General features: G+C 41.4%; 4 protein-coding genes across 5 annotated transcripts in view; 2 read left to right on the top strand and 2 right to left on the bottom strand.

The window, feature by feature from the left end:
- lrrc20 (leucine rich repeat containing 20) overlaps positions 1 to 21,778 on the top strand; it is a 178,666-nt gene that overhangs the window by 111,647 nt on the left and 45,241 nt on the right. The window lies entirely within an intron of this gene.
- On the bottom strand, positions 98 to 2,468 carry ndufb8 (NADH:ubiquinone oxidoreductase subunit B8). Its single transcript, XM_076760017.1, has 5 exons — positions 2,348 to 2,468; positions 1,990 to 2,116; positions 1,682 to 1,781; positions 1,051 to 1,206; positions 98 to 258 (listed from the first exon to the last, which is right to left on the bottom strand). The coding sequence occupies exons 1-5, from the start codon at positions 2,436 to 2,438 to the stop codon at positions 166 to 168; spliced, it is 567 nt and encodes a 188-aa protein (XP_076616132.1). The 5' UTR covers positions 2,439 to 2,468; the 3' UTR covers positions 98 to 165.
- On the bottom strand, positions 2,808 to 4,517 carry gpx9 (glutathione peroxidase 9). The gene is made up of 5 exons (XM_076760273.1): positions 4,374 to 4,517; positions 4,167 to 4,260; positions 3,287 to 3,417; positions 3,030 to 3,160; positions 2,808 to 2,921 (listed from the first exon to the last, which is right to left on the bottom strand). Exons 1-5 carry the CDS (start codon positions 4,503 to 4,505, stop codon positions 2,864 to 2,866), a joined length of 546 nt encoding a protein of 181 aa, XP_076616388.1. The 5' UTR covers positions 4,506 to 4,517; the 3' UTR covers positions 2,808 to 2,863.
- Positions 5,499 to 8,253, top strand: fbxl15 (F-box and leucine-rich repeat protein 15). 2 transcript variants are annotated; one of them, XM_076759146.1, is made up of 5 exons: positions 5,499 to 5,662; positions 6,016 to 6,175; positions 6,254 to 6,756; positions 6,861 to 7,092; positions 7,264 to 8,253. In XM_076759146.1, the coding sequence occupies exons 1-4, from the start codon at positions 5,637 to 5,639 to the stop codon at positions 7,048 to 7,050; spliced, it is 879 nt and encodes a 292-aa protein (XP_076615261.1). In that variant the 5' UTR covers positions 5,499 to 5,636; the 3' UTR covers positions 7,051 to 7,092; positions 7,264 to 8,253. The 2 variants fall into 2 exon arrangements, with proteins under 2 accessions (XP_076615261.1, XP_076615260.1); XM_076759145.1 differs by lacking the exon at positions 5,499 to 5,662 and having other exon boundaries at positions 5,966 to 6,175.

Here is a 21,778-nt window from a genome sequence, read left to right as displayed (position 1 = left end):
ATTCAATCTTTTTATTTGGAAACAGACAAAAAAAAACAAGCCTATTCAGCAGGTTGACATTCTTTCTACAGACAGAAGAGAGCAACACAGCGAGGAATGTCAGTGTTAACATGTTTATTCTTTGCAGAAATATATATATACACAAGTAGAACCAGACTTTAGTCATTAGATTTCATAATGTTTGACATCCTCTGGTTGTTTTTCCGGATCTCCTCCTCTCTCCAGGTGCAGGTTGTTATAGGGATACTGTTTCGGTGCCTAGAAGAGAGGAAAATGCTTTACTGAAAATTTGTATGTTGTTAAATAAAGGACACAATCCAAATCTTTAATCTACAGGTGGCACAGCACTAAAAAAAAGTGACAATATTGCAACATAATTTAAGCATTCATTCGTGAAATGGAATGATTGTAAAAATGAGCATGTAGGAAAGAGTAGACAGAATAAACAGGGTCCTTAATTTCAAATCATAAAAACAAGTCAGATTTGTGAGAAATAATTATAGTGTACATTATGTCTTCTTGGTTGTCTCTTTGTAGTTTAACAATTGGAAACCTGAGTGACTCTTTGTAACAACTTTTAATGCAATTAGTCTATTAGTTAGGTGGACAATCTGAGCAGGAAGTTAGCAGAAGTTATAATCTACAGAACATGTCAAACAGGAAAGCAATTTGAGTAACTTTTACTCTGACTAGCTGGTAAGGTATTCAAAATGTTAATAGGCCAATATGCACACAGGGGGAAAAAAGCACAGATTTGGAAAAAGGAAAAGGAGACCCTTTTCAAACCATATCATCTCCACATTTGTTTTTCTTATTTTTATTTTATTTTATTTTTTACTGTATTTATTATCTGATACTGTGGATGGGGCAGGTGAAAATATTGGTGGTTTTAGAAAATAAAAATAAGAAAAAACAAATAATTCAACAAGCCAGAATGGTAAGCTAAAGTTGGGAATCCTCTCCCTTTTTAAACCAGTAATTTATCAGGTCAATTCTCCTGAAAACAGTACGTCGTACAAAACATGAATCCTAGAATTAGTCTGTACTTACAACAGGTTGATAACAAGGGAATTTCTCCCCCATGTAGAACATAAACAGCATGAACCCGATGAAACCAAACAGCTGTTTGCACATTGTGGACCAGGCCACAGGGGATCCAGATGTATCCACACGGTTCCTGGTGTACATGTCAAAATCCCAGTGCAACTGAAAATAGACAGGGCACAATCACTGATTAACAGTCACAGGAAATCTCACACTGTAATAATGTCATCATTGAAGTGAGCGAGTGAGGCACAGCCTTGTGTGGAGAAAGCAGTATGAATATTACAATAGAATATTATGTAGGTGTTGTGTACCTTTATTATTGAACAATACACTCTAAATAAACAGATCTATAAACATTACAGATAAGGATCTCTCAAGTTTTGGTACCAAGACATGTACCAGCTGAGTGGGACACTTGATCCAAATTACAGCAGACATATACTTGGCATTTCTGTGGCCTAATTCACAAAAGCAATGTGCGAGCAATGAATACACGCAGATCACAATGGTGGAAGCATCACGTTTCACTAACGACTATCGCCCCGAAATGTCAGACTTATCAGTGATTTCTACAGGGCTGCCTGACATATACATCGATTCTGATCCACATATGTAAAAGCCATCAGTAGCTTACCGGCTCTCCCCAGTTCCTCCTCAGGTCAGGGTGGTCCCACTGGTACCAGGGGTCCCTCTCATGCTGAGATCTATCTGGCAGCTGTGGATAATCACCATATCTACAAAAACACAACGATAACATGCGGTTAATCATCTATTTAATGGCTTTGTTGCTAGTGGTTCACACACTGTCAATGCATCTGGTCAACATAACAATGTGTGAGCTAAACAACACTTCTCAACATCTGCCGTAACACTTAAAAAAAAAAGAAAAAAGAAAAAAAAGAAACTGCTACATATGACAGGCCTTTTCAAAATAAAGCTCACCCCTCGCCGTTGTCGGGGTATGGTTCATAGTCCTCAACCCTCATCATGTACTTCTTTGCAGCAGCAGCCTTCTCCTCGGGGGTCGTAGGGCATGGACCAACTTCATTATCCTTTGACACACCAGAGGCTGAAACATCAACGGTTGCATATGTGAATAAATCAAATCGAAGTTGCAAAGCTCGTCAGCGAATTACCACGAAGAAACGTTCTTTCACCCTCATTCAAAATAGCGGTAGCCGCTCAGCTAACGTTAGCATGTCAAGGTTACGTCCATTCGTTGTTTTTAACTCTAAACTCTGACATGTACATTGACAGTAATTTATCAGACAGTAAGACCAATAGCTATAACACTACTGACCTGCTCTACTTCCCGACAAAAGGGCTGAAATGCCGGAACCTTTCCCTTTAGAAACAGCTTGGGCCCACCGTCGGAAACCAACACCAGCCATGGTTACTGGCTGTTGCTGACTGACACAAAGAAGTACGCATGCGCAATGCTGGAAGTATGGGTCGGCATGAGGACCAATTAAAATTCATATTACATGAATAATGTAAACATTAATAAGGCTTTAAGACCAGCTACGTATCCATTCAACATAGTAGCATCAGGAATGACAACAAAAGCAACTACAACGACCGGACCATTTATTTCCTAGTGATTTATTCATTTTTATTTAATTTTGAGGAGCAGGCAGAATCAAAACAGAGACAAGTGTTAAAAACTCCGTCAGTGGCTGAAGGGAACTTGTTCACAGAGTGAATGCACTGAAGCCCTGAGACCCGTCCCTCTTCCCATCAGATCCAGCTCAGGTGCACGAGTGCATTTACTGGGGGATCGTCACTCTGCCACCGGTAGCAAATTGAAGAAAATCCATCAGACAAGTTCTGCTATGTCCTTCTCCACTTTCTCAATGGGGCAATGAAGTTCATACCTACAGAAAAGGGAAAACATTAGAGTCACTGTAACAGTCAGAGCCATGTTTGGCAAAATTAAGGGCTGATTAGGTTTCTAACTTGAGATCTAAGATCTTTAACTTCACCTTTTGAAGGGAATTCCATCTGCAGTGATAAGAAACTTCTCAAAATTCCAGCGAATGTCATTGACTTTGATTGGGGACCAGTAGAATTTCTTCATATCTCCAATAACAGGGTTCACAAATGGCAAACATTCCTGTGGCAAATGAGAAATTACTGTGTATCTGATTTTCTTTTTCAGGGCAACACCAACATAAAAAAAACTTTTTAAAAAAATCATGCATTAATCTTTTAAATTCAAATCCTAGGCAAAAGGCAATACCTTCAGATAGGTGAAAAGAGGCTCTTCATTTAATCCATTCACCTCAACCTTCCCAAAGACAGGAAACTTTGGCACAAACTCCCCACCAGGTCTCACGTACTTAAGAATATTGAGGGTTTCATGATTCTCCTCTGAAAACATGAAAATAGAACAAGTTAATGTGTGTATTCACAACTTTGCTTTCAAAATAAATCAAATAAACAAACCACCATGTATACCACATAGCATCAGCATCTGCATCAGTCAAACAGAGTTTGTATGTAGGTTAGCGGTGGATGAAGTATTCAGATCTTTTTATTAAGTAAAAGATCCAATATGTGAAGGTAAAAATACTTCATTTCATGTAAAAGTCTTACATTCAAAAAGTGCACAAGTGTTTGCAGCAAAATGTACTTTAAGTACTTTATTTATTTATTCATTTTGGACTTTGGATGGAATCTTCGCTAATTATATGCTTGGTCTTGAACAGTTATCTAAATGAAACCATCTGAGAAGTTTCGAAAGGAAATTGCCCTTTGCCATCTGCTATGTGACAATGGGCCCCACCATACCTAGCTCTTATGTAAGAGGTTACACACCAAAGAAGTTTGAAATCAGTGGTAAATGTAAGTAAAATGCAGCTGTCAAGAAATGTTGTGAAGTAAAAAATACAATATTTCCCTCTGAAATGTACTGGAGTAGAGGTATAACGTAGCATAAAAGGGAAATACTCGGGTAGAAGTACCTCAAGATTGCTCTTAAGTACAGTACTTATGTGAAAATGTGGACTATAGTTACTTTCCACCACTGATGTACAACACAGTATTTCTCTTGGTACAGTACAGTATCTGGGTAATAATCTGTTATTTCTGTCACACTTTGAAAGCTTCATTGTACCTACCAGGTGACTGAAGACCGAATTGGTTGCAAGGGAATCCTAGGACAGTGAAGTTGAGGTCGCCAAACATTTCCATCAGTGCATTCAGTCGGTGGTACTGAGGGAAAAGGACACAAAATCAAATTCCTGAAATAAAAATGACGGCACAGATCATCTGTGATGAAAAATGTGACCCGACTAAAATCGATCAGTGCTCCTGCAGAATATTACCTCCTCTATTGTTGACCCTCAGAAGGTGGCAACGTTGATGATGAGGAGCACCTTACCCCTGTAGTTACAGAGTGGAACCTGCTGTCCATCCAGGGTCTCAGCAGAGAAATCATAGATTGATTTATTCGCCATGCTTGTACTTTAGCTTGTATATGGGATTGTAGTCAGTCAAGAGTGAGTGTTCACCCGGCTATCCTGTTGGCTCATCTCATTCACTGAAACATAACTCATGGGTCAGCAATTGTTCAGCATGACTGACTTCATTGTTCCCCTGGGCAGAGGTGAGCTGGCAGGGTGCTCATTTGTTCAACACATGTATTCCAGGAAAGATGCTGCTATAATACAGTGACAGCTAATTGATACTGGCAAAGAAAATATTCAAAATACTGATGGGTCTGCAGCAAAATCTTTTGGCTGTATCTTCTATATTAAGAGTACAATTTAGGAATTCTTACACTGATGTTGCCAATTTCTTGTCTGTGACAGCAGCTACATAGATTTATTTTCTAGTTACTGCATAGTATTTTATTCTTTAACACAGCAGCGCTTACATTAAAATAATAATAATAAAATCTTCCTGATAAGATCTCTGCACAGGTCACTTCATTTTGTTACAACAAAACACCAACCAACGCCGACAAACACATGACTATATGAAATTTCATAAACAATTTTAAAGAGGTATGTTTTAATCTTTATATCACACTAATATGTAAATTACTTTAACGTGGTCTTTGACGTAAACCCGGAAAATTACGACTGCTGAGTTCAGTGGTTCCTCGTAAACGCGTAGATCCATGACTATATGAGATGTAGGTCATCTCAGTAAGACGTCTCTGACATTTTAACAGCACACTTTTGTCTGTAAAAGACAACAAATTTACTCTGTACAAGGGTGGTGGAAGTTGTTCTCGTTAACAAGTCCAGTGGCGCAGAACTGGGCTATTCTGTGCTTTATCAACAGAATAAAATGGATAAAATAGCCTACAAGGCAGCGATAATAGTTTATGTGTGTAGGTCTATCACTTTTACCAAAAATTCTTGGCTCTTGTTTTCTCCAAACGTCACATCCAGTCAAATATAAAATGTCGTTGGATACTTCCATACCGCTAAAAAAAAGTCTCCGGACGGTCCTTGAAGGCAGCATTAGGTTTGGGTTACACCTCAAATGCTTGCAAGATGCTAATAGAAAATACGATATTTTGGAATCTATGCGAAGAACACCGCGTCCTTAAAAAGTCTCTATAACACAGCTGACTCAGGATGGACGAAGGAGCCAAGATGCGGACGTAAGTGCCTTTTAAAAAGGGAGATTTGTAATTAAAATCAACTGGGTCGTTGGCCCCGGCAGGCTAGCTTGTCAGCTAACACCGATAGCTTGCGAGTGACAACAACCAAGTAATAGAGATGTGGGTGGTTGTTGTAGCCCCCGTTTATTTATGCCAGTTCACTTCGGTTGAATTACATATCACAGTGGGCGAGCTGGTATAATGTTCTTTATTACTAATGTAATGTTTCTGTCATTATTCTTGCTTTTGAACGCGTTTGTTAACATTTAATTGCGTTCACATGGTGGTTTCCTGTCAGCCTGCATGCAGTATCAAAGTTCAGCTGTTAAGCGAGGTTTGCATTTCTTGAGCAGATGTCACCTTTTGGACTTGCCCTGGGAGGATGTTCTCGTTCCACACATTTTGTGCTACTTGCCCCTGCAACACCTTGTCAGCCTGCAGAGGGTGAGCAAGCAGTTCCACAGCCTCATCCAGGTGTATCTGGCCAACTGCAGGACTTTCGATCTGTCCTCGGTAAGTCCTGATGAGTAAGAGCTTTAGCAGCCTGTGTTGAAAGGTACGTTATGGTATGCTCTGTTGTGATATTTGCAGACTGGACCGTCCATTCCCAAGGAGGCGTTTTGCTCCATGTTGAAGGACAACAAAGTTCTCCATAGCCTGTCACTTCAGAGCTGTTCAGACTGGGTGTCAGACGAGGAGCTGCTGCCAGTTATCGGCCAGAACCAGCATCTGCAGCGGGTGGACATGAGCGGGTGCGTTTGGCTCACCCGCCACTCCCTGGTGGCCGTGTCCTTGAGCTGCACGCACCTCCAGCACCTCGGCCTGGCGCACTGCGAGTGGGTGGACAGCCTGTCCCTGCGCAGCCTGGCTGACCACTGCGGGGGGCTGCAGTCGATCGACCTCACCGCCTGCCGCCAGCTCAAGGACGACGCCATCTGCTACCTGGCCAAGAAGTGTTTGAAGTTGAGGTCTCTATCTTTGGCAGTCAACGCTAACGTCACCGACGAGTCGGTGGAGGAGGTGGCCAAGAACTGCAGGGGCCTGGAGCAGCTGGACCTGACAGGTTGCCTGCGGGTCAGGAATCAGTCCATCAGGTATGTCATATCTTATTTTCAAGCATAATCCAACTAACTTTGTGCCATCCCACCACCTCACTTGTGCACCCGTCCATAAGATCCTTTGCATGCTGTGCTCACAGGACTCTGGCAGAGTACTGCCCGAAGCTGCAGTCCCTGAAGGTGAATCACTGTCATAACGTGACGGAGTCGAGCCTGGATCCTCTGCGGAAGCGCAATGTAGTGATCGATGTTGAGCCGCCTTTACAGAGGGCTCTGGTACTTCTTCAGGACGTGCTGGGGTTTGCTCCCTTTATCAATCTCCAGATATAGCCAAAGGCCCATCTATCTGTCTCAGCAAGAGCGCACAGGCAGGTAATCTGAGCAGTATATCTATCTGTATGAGCCTCTGACGTGTTTATATTCAAAACTGTCCGTCAAATATCCCAACGGGGCCAAAACTCAACCACATGAATTAATTTATTACTAGTGCATTTGCAGCAGATGATGGTGGTGACAATGAATTGCAATCAACATTTGTTTCAGGCGTCCTTGTCGAAGCCGTCACTGTCAGCTGCATCAAAAGGACGCGTGGGAAATGTCAAGATAATCCGGGAAGACTTGGACGTTTTGCCCTCAAGATGGACAGAAAAACTCACCGGAATGTGATCAGAGATGCGTATTTAAGACGGAACTGAAAATAAGTGAGAATGACCGAAGAAAGCCATGAACTTTTAGGAACTGCTGCCTCGTGTCTAAAAGATGTCACTGCACTCTTTGTTAATCATTCAGTGTCGTAAAAACGTGGTTTTGTAGAAAAGCAATTCTAACCAAAGTACAGTGTATTGTTTTGTTGGTTTTTAAACACAGTACACATTTTACTTTGTGTATACGACGCATAAGAAACATTTATCTTATGTTTCATTTAGAAACATTTCAAAAATGTTTGAGTTTAATTGAACATTTTAATTTTGCATGTTTGCGCCTGCTTAAAGGATCGACAAGTACTGGAACAAACTCACTTGGCAACACTCGCTGAATGGTTTTATTTGTCCAGGTTTTATTATCTCCCCTACTGAGACTTCTGCCACCACAGTACAGTAAAGGTGAATGCAGCTTCGTTTGTGGTGCTGACCATCTGTCTTCCAGAAACAACGTCCTGGGCTCCTCAGGATAATCCACAGACCTCACTGCCAACAGTTTTTAAATGTTTCCCGATTGGAAACTGTTGATCAGCTTTGTTGCTTCGAGTAGTTGTTACACCAAACTGTGTGCGTGGCCGGCAAAGCTCAGTGGGAAGATGTTTATATATAATATTTGTGACGTTGGGGGAAGTAACCCTTTAATCCACATTGTGAATAAATGCATACTTGTATAGCCTTGTATTTGTTTGAAATAAGTGTAGGAATTATCACTGTTTCCCATTAAAACCTTGAAAAGAGTTTTGTAAAAAGCACCTGTGCTGAAATGCTGTTGCCCAGTAACAGTATATGAATTATATAAGGAATATTAAATGGTAAAATACAGCACCATCAGAAATGACTGGTCACTTTTCTACTGCATGAAGAGGCACAAATCTGCTGTGATGTGATCAACTTGAAGTTATAGTAGAATGTTAAAGCAGGTGTTGAATATGAGGCTCAATATCACATGTTCATGTAATGCTTAAATAATGAAAATCAGCATAATTTGATCTGTCTATAACCTGCTGTGAATGGCAGGATTCGTTTAACTCTGATGAGATAAGATCAGGATAAGAGGGCTGTCAGAGCATTGCGGTGTAGTGAGGTTTTAAGACGGGGTTCATGACTCAAAGTGACACAAGGTGGCAGCAGTGAGTCAGGATTTTTATCTGCTCTAATTCAGCTTGAGAGGCTCCATGACTCCTGCTACAGTACATTCAGTGATAGTGTATAATATTAAAGGTGAGGATGTGGCATCGGCGTGTGGATACGAAGGCCAAGACTCTAACATTCAGAGAAAGGGTCTAATGTTTTGTTAGTCAGATGAGACAAACAGCAGCTTTATGATCTTGTTAACACTTGATGCAGTGAATGCACAGTAAGAAGGATACATCCCCTTGCTGCTGCACGTTAAAACCCCTTCTTGCAGTTTCCTCTGGTGGTCCGATTGGCAGACTATATTGTAACTTGTCTCTGTGACAACACAACAGGTCTATTTTCCACTTGATGGCATGGTTTACTCCATCTGCTGCGTGCTGTCCACAAGCCGAATGTGCACCAACAGAGACTTGTGTTCGGGGGGCTTCAGGGATCGACCAGCATCCTTCTGTTAGCTGTGCTGATCATCGTATTGTACCGCTGTGCCTCCGAGGAGACATCACAGCGTCATTAGTTATAAAGTAAATCTTGAAATTTCAATTTATAAGGCATATCATGCAGTAGATACCCGTATTTACCCAAATTTAGCAAGATTTAAAGCAATAATCACAGACTAATGTCTGGTTAGTGTCACTTTTCATCCTCAAAATAACAAATGCTGCAAAATAGATAACACTCTTATGGAAATGGGATGTCAATTTACTGTAAGACACACTTACTGACATAAAAACTTTGCAGCCTCTCATCTGTATAATAATTTGTATGAACACCGTCCTCTGTGTTCAGTGGTCCAGCAGTGCTTGTTGCTGCTCAGCAGTCAGTGGGTTAAAAACGTTTCAGACTACATTCATCATGTAGGACCTCAATTAGCATTGATCTGCAGGGGGGGAAAGAAACATCACTGCGTTATTATATACCATGGAGCAATTTCTGTTCCAGTGATTGAGTGTATGGGGGGATTTCTCAAACATAGCCGGCCTAACATATTTTGTCTTCCTGTCAATAATCTAGCACTTGTCTAAATTATTGATCAATAGCAACTGATCATTTTAAACCGAGGCGCAACAGTGAAGGTGGTCCATTTCATTCAGTATGTAGCTTCGGCCCCTGGCAGCGTGTAATATAGTGTACTTATTAAAGCAAAGAATAAATCCAGGTGTAATCTCTGGCCGCTTTCTGACAGAGTAACTTACTGATGTCGTTCAGAGGCTTGTGTTTTGGCAGCTGGTTCATGCAAGTCCCTCTGAAGACAGATCTTTTCCTGAGGAGACATTTTGACTTGTTATAGCAGAAAAAGCAGGCGTGACTGAAAACAGTAACGACGGCTCCTTTCTACTCAAGTGTCCCGGCAAGGAATGGAAGTTATTAGGGTGGTGAAAGGGGCTGAATCTCATGTAGTTTTACAGAAAGCAACACCCTCCACAGCGTTATTAATATTCTCTAATATTTGCTCCCAGCCCTTCTATATTTCTATGAAGCCAGCAGTTAAAGGTTTTTACAACCACAGAATGAGTAAATCAGGCCCCGGCAGCAGCTCTGTGCCTACCCAGATGGACTTGCAGTATTTTCACGTCATCCCTCATTCCAAATAATAAAAATGAATATGAATGACATCAGATGATGTCTGACTGTCTGTCATAATAAAACCAGTTACATGGTCTGTTCCAAAACGACTCGGGAGGTATCATTCAATCGCTAATAACTGTAAAGATCTGCATCTGTCTGTTTCTCACATCGGGCATAATGATCCTGAGTTCGACGGGGAGAATAAAAAGAAGAAAATAAAATCTGGGATGTGAAAAAGTTAAAACGACCCTCCCTCTTTCCTGACCCTCCCTATGTGGAAAATGTATGTGATCATTTTGCAGTCTGTAAGTCTCATCAGTGTGGACAGTGAAGGCAGCACACACAATGTCAGCATCCTGAAGCTGAAGCAGCTAAATGGAATTCAGCCAGCCTGCATTTTATTATTTACACCTGTGGTTTTCCTGCTGGGACATTGTCCAAACTGTTGGCAGTGCAAATTAGCCAGAGCATCTAATCTCTGATCAATGCAGGGACACATTTACTGGATATTTTCTTTCTCTGTATTTATTTTTTGTGTGCCGTAGATGTAGTATCACTGCATCAAGAACAACAACCACCTACACACACCTGAACTTCCCTACAGATCTGTAGCAGCATGTCCATAACAATAAGAGGTGAAAAGAGAGAAAAAAAAAAAAAAATCTAATTTACTCATTACACCATGAATAAATAAATATATAAATCACCAAAAACAGTAAAAATGTAATATAATATAAATAATAATCCTCTCCTCATGCAGTTTACAGTTTAGCATCAGTGTCACACATTTCTCAGACCATTTGCAGCGAACAAAATAAAATTAAAAACACTCTCTGAAAGTAATATTTTATAGTTTTAACTACTTTAATCATCTAAAATAAAATTCCCACTGCACTTTGAATCTCATTAAACACACTCAGACGCTCTGTTTTCTATAAATGAACAGGAATTTAGGTAAATTCTGTTCATCGTTCTTGTATTTTCTTTGTTATATGATGTTTCTAAAGTCTCGTTTTCTGCCATTTGTCTTCTGTCTCAAAGCATCATAGTCAAACATGACACTTGAATGTCAATTTTCCTTCAGGCAACCAGCAAATAAGACCATATTTTAGTTTGGAAAAAAGAAACAAATGTACTTGGGAGCAATTTTCACGTAACATTAACCAACTGAATAATAAAGTAAGACTTATCATATTATTTTTTTGTTATATGTATGAATTGAAGATGTTATTTTCATCTTCAGCGTGTGTAAAAAAACAGATCCTGCTCAAGAAAATAATCAGAAATTGGTTTAGGCCACTCTTCATCTTGCTGTTAATTAAATGAAGTTCATGTAAGGTGGAGAGAGAATTACTGTAGCTGTTCAGATGGGCCCAAAAACTGTGTCAGAGATTTTGTTCATTTTCATATTTCTAATTAACAGACTTTCTCTCCCGTCTTCCATCAGTGAATGAGTCTTTCTTTCATTTATTTGATGTAGTTTATCTGCTCCAACCATTCATATACAACCTTATTGGATCCTGCGACTTAGGGATCCATCTTTTGGCCACCAGAGAAGCATAACTAATGACAACATTAAAGTGGCTTTGTGAGCGTGGCCATCAAAATGTCAGTCGACCAAGCAGGAAATAATGTTGGGTTTTAAAATCAGCGTGAATAAACATGCATGTTTGGAATCTGGTGAAGTAAACTGCGAGGGACTCAATTTAGGAAGATTTTGAAGGTGTTGATGAGCTCGTGGGAGATGCTGATGAGGCTTCTTATGCGTGTCATGGACGTGAGGCTTTGATGGAAAAAGAAAAAGACTATTATGTGGAGATTCGGGCCAAGCACTGTTGTGTCTCCAGCCTCTGAGCGGACTGAATGACGATGCCACACAAGACGTCTTCAGGGCGCCGTCTAATTGAAGCGACATTTGAAGCTTTTCTAGGACTCATAACTGTCAGATCCATTAGCATCTTCCTAATTACTGTGCTCTTAAAGGCAGACTGGACAGGAAACACATGGTCAGCTAGCTCCGGACCCGCTAGTTACTCACATAGTTTATCTCTTCATTAAGGCCTTTTTTGTCATTTGCTCTGAATGAACAGAGCATCAGTGTGACTACTCACTGTGAGGAATGTGCTGGCCCAGTTCTTATCAGGGAAGAGAAAGTTTTGAGGGTCATTTCTTAAATTTGTTCTCATGCCATCAACATTTAATCAAGACAATTTACAGATTTCACACAAAAAAACATGAGAATGACAACATTCAGGCTGCTAAACCTCACCTGTTCTTCCTGCGGCAGTGCTGGGTAGCAGTCAGCTTATAGTGCTGAAACACTTAGTTGATCAATTGATTAGTTGGTCAACAGAAAATTAATTGGCAGCAATTTTGCTGATTGATTTATCATTTAAGTCACTTGTCAAGCAGAAATGTCAAACATTCAGTGGTTCCTGCTTCTTGCATGTGAGGATTTGCTGCTTTCCTTTGTGTTAGTGATCTTTACTTGAATGTGTTCTGGTTTTGGACTTTTGATTGGACAAAGAAACAATCTGAAGGCATCACATCATCTTTTCCTGTAACAAACGGTAGCAGCAGAGGTAACCTTTTTTTGGGAGTATAGACTATAGAGGACACATACAACGTAGCTGGAGCTGTGCGTGTTAAAAACCGTCCGACCAGAAAAGCTGTTGTTGTGCAAGTAGGTTATTACCACCCATATTTAAGGTGACGACCTCTAGCGGCCGTAGTAATTATGACAGGATCAAAGGAGGAAGTCAGATGATGCAGTCTAAAGAGCAAGAAAGACTGCATATGGAGTTAAGGTGGATGGATGGGCCAAAGACACACAGGACTTTAACCCAGGAGACCACTGGTCACGTCCTGTGTAAGCCCTGCTATTGAAGAGATGACCTTCCTCCTGCCAGTACCTGGCTTGAGTTCAGCCCGATTCTGAACACCCAGAGGCCAAGTTTTGTAGCTACGCTCAATTTGGCTGCGATATAAACACACTGATTCACCTAATAGAGAAGATGTATACAATAAGCATGACGAGGATTCGTCCTGGCAGGAGCACTTTGCCCTCTGACTAATCTGGGCGGCTAAATTGTGAGTAGCTGTGCTGAACTTGTGTCCTGCAGCCAGCAGAGATCAGAGTTCAGCGTTCGGCTGTGATCACTGATCACATCTTGTTACGCTTAGTGGACACTGGAAGATGCTAGAGGCTGTCTCATCATCTACTTTGTGGTGAGATTAAGATCTGATTTAAGGCAAAGGAAGACAACTCTGGAGTCACTGCACTGTGGTTTGAGGCTGACTTCACAGACCATCAGATGACTGTGAGCACCTGTAGTGGGATATTGTCTACATGATTGAAGCCATGATTAGATTCATGTTATCTGAGCTATTAAAAAAAAATTGAAACCAAAATATCAATGGCTGCCTCCTTTGTCTTGTTTCTTCTGTGTTGTCGCACTGACTAGAAACTCTGGCATAAAGGAAGCTCCAGAGTTATTTGACAAATGGAGAACAAACAGCAAAATATGTGTTTAGTACATGTCTGGGCCCGTAGATTAATGACATTAACGAAGTTTCCATTAGCGCAGCGATTGGGGGAGACAGAGGCGTCCATGCGTAAATCCACATGACTGAATCACTGATAAGAGAAAATGAAACACATCTCTATGGGCCAAGAGGGGCCAGGAAACGCCACTCCAAATTAGCCAGCGGCCCAATTTGTTGTTACTTCATTAACCGACCAGCATCTGTAGAGCAGGGGAGGGAAGTTGTGACCCATCTTTTGCCTAAAAATTCCCTCCTCTGCTCTGGGTTTCCTGCGCAGAAAGGCAGCTGGGGAGCGGATCAGCGTGGCACAGAGCGATAGGAGCTCCAGCAGGCAGCTTTGTGCACAAGTTGTGAATCCTCATTATAAAATAATCTGGAAGGAAGGAGAGCTGGGTTTGTTTATTAGGCTCCTGACATATGAGAACAAAGACTTTTTTAGTGTTTTTTGTCCCGACCTGGTGACGTCTTGCATAATCTTAATGCTCTGTGAAATCCTTTGTTTCATGACTTACTCAGTAGTTATCAGATGACCTTAGCTTTTCATATCTCTGTCCTTGTCAGACCATTTTAGAGTCCTGGCTGTATAGAGTTTCAGATGATTGAGGAGTGTGTTGCTGCTCCCAAAAAGCATTCAGAAAATTATTCTGGAAAGGGCTAAAATGTGCTCGCTGTTGGAAATACGCACCTGAAATATTTGAAATAGCTTAAAAACTATTTGAAGGGGCAGCCTTAATACAAATACTGACAGCAGTTCAGATAATTGTTATTTTACGTTGAATGTCCTGTGACAGCGAGGTGAGAGCGTGAAGTACTTCAGCGTGAAGAGGCTGAACAGAGACTCAGTGGAAATGTATGAACATGTGATGATGATTTGTTTTGGTTGGATGATTATAGTCTTAGTTTAATGTGAAACTTTTACTTCATATGTGCAATTGTACATTTGATTTCTTAACAGTTCATTAGGGCTGTACATGACATACAAACAAAGAAACGGATCTTTCAGAATGATGTGAACAACACCTGGTGAAACCCATGCAAAAAAAAAAACCATAACAATGCTAATATAGGCACTATTACTGTTCGATTGATTATTTAAAAACACTTATGAGGCAATTAAATCGTGACTAAAGCAAAAATAAATGTACAAAAATTCTGGTATTGTGTGAATGCTGTAAAGTCGCAGCACATCAGGCCTGAAGTGGATCAGTTCAGGTGTAGCTGAGGGGCCTTTTCTGCTCTTATCTGCTGATGGAACTGGCTGTCTGGGATGGCTAGTTTCTTATCTTCCATGGCCCACTAATATCCACAGGGGACCAACGCTGTTTGGCACCCTCAAATCCTTTTTCCTACACCGGATGGGAAATCAGCCCGGGTGGATCATGGGGGCTTGAAACATGGATGCCATATGGCCCCGTTTTATTCTCTGTGGAGTTCAGGCCTTTGGGATGCCCAGCATCTAAATGCACACAAGAGATTTTGACAATATGTGCCATGACAAAGGCATTTTGGCCGTTTATGTTGTTGTTTGTCATCGCTGGCACGTTCATTTCCATTTTTCAGCACTGAGGAGGTGACTGTCTGTGCACACAACTGCATAAAACAGGGCTTATTAAGACTCTATTATCAGTGTGTGCTGTGAGTGACTCTTGCCTTTAAGTCTGGTAGTTTTATTAAGATTTCTTTTTCGAAACAGATCTAAGAACAAACCCTCCATGCAACCACACAACCTACCGATACTACATGATGACCACAGTTATACAAATATTAGGTCAGACAGCCAACAGTTAACAGAAACCATTACAAGAGTCATAAAAATATTTGATCCTTATTCAGCTGAAAGGTGCCTGGGACCTGAATCCACTCCTGCCATGATTATTACATCACATACATGTGGGACGGCCGAGTGAAGAGCAATAACTGTGAGTTACAGACAGACAACATTAGACAGATGAACAAAATATGCCACAAATCAGGATTAGACAGAAGTTTGATTATAAAATCCTAAATGAAATTAATCAGATAGAATATTTCCCCCTAAATAGCAGCTGAAGGCCATAAAAGCAAACCATAGAAATGAATAATAATAATTACATTTAAGCACGTTGACAATAATAACATATTACCCTCAATATTTCAAATAAAATGACTTTGAATTTTATTGGAGATTAAATTTGGAGTTTAAATGTGTAAACACAGATAAAGTAAGATTAAATCTTTTAAGATTCATTGACAGGGGTATTTATAAAAAAGAAAACGAAAAAAAAAAAAAGGTGCACTTCTGCATCTGACCAGCTGAGGACATGCTTTCCTCAGACTGGGGAAAGGGGAACATATAGCTTTATGTATCTGCACCTACCCACTGTAAACCAGCAGTAAGATTAGGCTTTACTGTCACTGTACACAGTAAGTACAAGCACAATAAAATGCAGTTTAGCATCTACACAGTATATGTGTGTAATATGAATATAAATATAGAGAGAAAAACAAATGTACAAAAAGAAAAAAACGATAATGGATCGGGCAGTCACAAGAGAAAGACATGCCACAAAATGAAGTTATATACAAAATCTACAGTATGATGAATGCAGTTATAATATGTACTGTGTGGATGGAAACCAGTACAAAACGTATACAGTGGAATGAGACTGTTATAAACAGCAGGCAGGTGTGTGCAGTGAAAAGAGGACGATGGACAGTTGAAAAGGCTCAGAGTTAAATACGATCAGTTAAAGGTCCACAGTGGAAGATTTATGGGGATCTATTGGTAGAAATGCAGTGTTTTCATTGGTGTATAATTAGCTGAAAATAAGAATTGTTGTTTTCATAACCTTGGAATGAGCTCTTTATATCTACAGAGGGACAGGGTCCGCCTCCATGTTTCTACAGGAGCCCTGAACGGACAAACCAAACACTGGCCCCAGTGAGAGCCTTTTGGGTTAGCGCGGTTTCGCGGCTGTAAGTACTCCTTCATGTTTAGAAAGGGAGGAATGAGGTGAGGGGCGCTCTCTTGGTTGCAATCTGCAACCTCACCACTAGATGGCACTAAATCCCGCACACTGGTCCTTTAAGTAGAGAACAATAATAAGCAGCTATTGATAAATCATTTGGTAAATTCTACACTTGCAGATGGGGAGATGTTGCTTTTTGTTATTTTTCAGCTATTTATTGGCAGAGATGACGACTTTGCAAAGGCGACCCCACACTCTGAAATAACCCACTTTTCCCACGCAGGTGTAATCCACAGTGAGCTGAACCCACCACCCACACAATGTGTTTATGATGGAGACCTCCATCAAACTTTCTTCATGAGCTAGATTGAGGACAATTTTCCTGCTGAAAGGTGGTCTACCTGGAAGGCCGGGGCTCCCTGCCAGCTGCATGTCATTTCTATCAAATGTGGCCGGGGTCTGTCAATTAAGAAAACACAGGGCAATCTGTGGCTGCTGAAAGAGATCCCCTTGGCCTGCTCCCAGGCTGAGAGACGGCCTTTTGTTCCCAGGCATGTCTCACATACTTTCAGAGCCCAGATAAGCTCAGGCTTCATGAAACCCTGCTTTATATTTGCCCACTGTAATGTCTCTGTGGGGTCAGGGAATATGGGGAAGCACTGTCGGCGAAAAGGTAATATCCCCCCTCCCGCACACACATTATGGGGTCAGGAATAGAAGCCACAGGTTAGGTGGTCCTGAGGCCTGGCCAGGGGACGTTTTTCACTGAATGGTCCCCACCTCCCGTGTGCCCACCCTCGATCCTTCCCTACCTCTTTCGTAGCGAGGCAGCTTTAGCCGTTTGCTGAAATCGGATGAACAGGTATGCCTGCATGCCCGTGTGGGGGGAAGGGAATTTGTTTTAGTACCAGCCGGACCACCCACAGACAAGTAAACAGGTACATCAAGGTGGGTTGAAACATAAGTAGAGGGGAGGGGGGAGGTTTGAGGCTGGCAGGTAGGGGATGAGAGGGGACTGGGACCTCTCGATGACTTGGCGTCATTGTTTTTTTTTTTTTTTTAGCGTGAAATATGTCCTGTAGAAGAATGAGGCTGAAGGCGAATACCAGGCATTCTTTTTACAAGCTCCACGTACATTTATTTCTAAAGGCTGAGGGGAACAAATGCGTAGGATGTGCAAGCACATTCGGATCACGGTCGTTTGCCGTTAATTGTTCATGAATTTGAGGATTTGTGATTTCTTATTATCACACACCAACAAACTGTCAAGTATTGTAAATATTCTGTGTTGCACCGATGCTACAATACGTTTTTTGTTGCTTTTTTTCACATCTTTTGGACCAAATGATTAATCGGCAGACTAATCCATAATGAAAATCATCATTAGTTGCAGGTCTGGTGTGGAGGAACAAGACCATCTTTTGGGATGAACTGAAACACAACTAGTCAGGCCATATCACCAAAACATGAGTCTCTGACCTCACTAATGCTCTTGTGGCTGAATGAGAGATAATCTCTGTGGGCAGGTTCCAGAATCTTGTGGAAAGCCTTCCCAGAAGAATGGAGGCTGTTATTGTGATGCATTAACACCCACAGTTTGGGAATTAGATGTTCAACAATGTTGAAGTGTCTACATACTTTTGGCCATACAGGGTTTGTGAGGTATTTCATGATTGGTTGCTCCTCTTGGTTATGTGTCTCTTGGATGCTTGTTTCATATGTTGAATACGTTTTCTTAGGTGAATATGTAAAGGATGTTCTCAGCTTTAAAATGTGCAGTTAATTGTATTATTTCTCATGTTTCTCTTAAACGTTAGCGGAGGTTATAGTTGCCTACGTAGTCATTTCCTTCATCATTGTCAGCAAATTGCCCATGCAGGAGTGAGGTATTTAACGTCCAGTCTGGGTGTGGTTCCATTAGATAGCTTTAAGACCATGCTGAGTGCTCTTGAAAATTAGTTTTTTGGCAACTTCCTAGGATGCACAGTCTCCCAGCAAGCCACCAAGGCTTTGTCAAGACTGCGCTGGTTTAAGCCCGCAGCTTTTCAAGCCTCCCATTATGCCTGACTCAGTCGGGCAGAAAGCAAAAGAGCCTTTTCTGCAGTCATGTGGGCATACTGGCATTATACACAGTTCAGTATTAGATATTTGTGAGTCATATAAACAGAAGGGAGGGCACTGAGGCTTCTTGAAGAAAAAAAAAAACTTTATAATTGGGGAGTTATATAAGTGTCTAAATCCTCCTCCAGGGATTTAATTTTTCCCCCATTGTGTGTTTTGAAAAGCAGGAAGACCTCACAGCAGAGGTGACAAATCCTCTGACACAGAAATCACTGCGGTACAGTTTAAGGACTGTAAATGAAGTCTTTGAGTCGTCAGGTAGTTAGCTGCCTCCTACTGTGATTCTTTATTTAAGATTTTGCAGAACAACCAGCCAATTACATCCGCTTTATAGATTTCTAGAGAAATGTGGATGTTTGAATGAAAGCAGAAACTGAGTCAAAAAAAAAAAATGCAAAAAGCAAAACAAATAAGTGATAAAAATTTACTGGAGCAACCCGGAAAATGATTATATTTAAATGGAGTATGTCGGCTACGTCCGCTCCATATGTATTTATCCTACCTCGTCTCCTGAAATCGTCCCACTTTTTGAGTCTCCTTTTAGACATTCAGGTCTATTTAGCCTCGTGCACCCTTGTGTAGATTTGTTATGGTTCTCTTCTTCCTTCTGTAGTCTCCTCCAATTATAAACTGTATAGATTTCCCCATGGTGAGTCCCTGTCCTCTCTTCACATCTACAGTGTGCATGTGTGTGTATTTGTGAGCTCGCTGTGTGTGTGTGTGTGTGTGTGTGCGGGGATGTGTGGCTCCCTGTTGGCCCAGATGCTGGGGTGTGTACAGTGTGTAAATCTGGGGCTAGTCGGGTCGCTCAGGCATGACCTGGACTGTGTCGGGCCTTGTCTTCTGAGCGCCTCCAGCAGTGTTCCCCTCCTCAGCTCTGACCAGCCAGCCTCACAAACAAGGATTTAGGTCATCTTGACCCCCCCTGCATCAACAGTGAGTTTGTTAACGTGGCTTTGAGTCACTGCCTCTGATCTGTGACGTGGAGTTTAAGATGTTGTTTGCCTCGTGGCTTCGGATTTAATCCTACAGCCTATAAACGTAATGGTTGTACTTTTTTAGTAACTGTTCTGCATGTTGTGATCCTGAATTTGGCTATTTTACCTTTGTTCCTGGAGCATTTTGTCACGGCAAATCCAAAAATATGGATATTCATTCTTCAATCATCAATATTTTTAAGCTGTCCCGTGGCCACTGATCTGTGGGATGTTCGGATAAAATCGGCTTGTGCATCTTTAAACCTGCTTTTTTTGGCCGCTTAGGAGCAGAGCAACAAGCTGTAAACACAACGCTGACATATTAACACCTCATGTCACAGCGAACGTGTCAGAAAACAGCTGCTTACTTATACATCTAGCAGAGACAGAACAACGTTAGACTTCATTTGGTAGTCGTGAGTCGTGTTTCTGGCCATCTGACAAATATTCACTCTCATTTTAACTCTGTTTTGTTTCCACCAGCTCGTGAGGAAAATGTCTGGCTCTGCAGGGTTAGGCTAAGCACTCCACTGTGTTCAGCATCACGTCTCTAACTTCTCTGACTGTGTCTGTCTGCTGTTTGGTGCTGGGCAGGTATAGTGTACAGAGGGTTTATTAAAGGATCACATAAGGAATGAAAGCAACACACAGAAACAACAAAATTAAAGAGCTAACAGTATGCTGTCATGCCTTCATTGTGGCTGTGAGTTGCCGTGTTTCATGAGCTGCTGTCATTGCGATGGACCAAACTGGTACAGTACCACGAGTGATGAGGGAAACAACATGATACCGGCCTTCTTCACGTCACACATTTTGAACTGTCATAGTAGGAAAAAGCACCGCTGTTGCTGATAATTAACAATGGCTCTGGTCAGCTCCAGTGTCCCAGTAAGCCATGACAGGGTGACCGTGAAGCAGAATTGAATGAACTGTGTTTACCGACAATGGTTTTACGAAGTGTTCCTGAGCCCATGCAGTAATCTCCTTTATCCAATCATGTGTTTACAAACTGGCGAACCTCACTCCATCCTCGCTTGTGAACGACTGAGACTTCCCAGGATGCCCCTTTCATACCCAATCATGACACTATCACCTGTTACCAATGAACCTGTTTACCTGTGGAATGATCTAAACATGTGTTTTTTGGAGCTTATCCAAACTTGTTTGAAACATGTTGCTGCATCAAATTCAGAAAGACGATTTTCACAAAAATCAATAAGGCTCATGAGGTCAGGCATTAAATATATTGTCTTTGTACTGAGTCTATGTCAAAAAGGAGTAGCAGATGATCATGTTCTGTTTAATTTATGTTTTACACAGCGTCCCAAGTTTTTTTAAAATCAGGTTTGTACCTGATTGGGGGGGCGGGTTTATGCGCTCCCTCACTTCCACAAATACCTCCACACTGCTGCACTTAAGAGAGTGCAAAGGCCTGTCCTAGAACAGGCGTAGCAGTGCAACATTTACATGGTGCCTCTGAAATCAGATTATGTATGGGTTCAATTGACTTAATGGATTTGAAGAGACTAGATCCTATTAATGAATAGGCTGCCCTACGGCACTGCCCCAGCCAATAGCAAGCTAATCTGGCATGCAAATTAAATCCTGCCTCAATATGCCTGCCCGTTTAATGCGATCCATTACACACTTTCACTTATTTATATATACTATTATAAAAGGATAGGCTTATAAACAAACGGAGGGAGGGGTTTGTCCTATAAATGGTGCTGTGCTGGCCCGTTTCCCCGTGCAGTGGCCCCGGGGCCGGTGGAGGGAGCAGTGACATTCACTGTTGCTCACTGCCAGTCATGGACTGTGGGGCTGTGCTGTAGGCGACGTGGAATTACACTCATAGCTTTAACTGTTTATGATCAGTCCACCTTTAATCATCAGTTCAGCTCACTTCACCTGTCTGTAAGTTTGTTCTACCATCATATTCTTTTATCATATATTTATTTTCCGTGTTGCAGGACATGGAGCCTTTTTACTGAGCTTATATAATGAATCATGAAAATACATTTCAGGTGATCTGTTTCTCATTTGACTGTGTATGAAACATTTA

This window comes from Chaetodon auriga, chromosome 20 (genome assembly GCF_051107435.1).
Source record: "Chaetodon auriga isolate fChaAug3 chromosome 20, fChaAug3.hap1, whole genome shotgun sequence".
In the NCBI taxonomy this organism is placed as follows: Eukaryota; Metazoa; Chordata; class Actinopteri; order Chaetodontiformes; family Chaetodontidae; genus Chaetodon; species Chaetodon auriga.
Note: the sequence above shows the minus strand (reverse complement) of the source record. Positions and strands in the feature narration are given on the sequence as shown.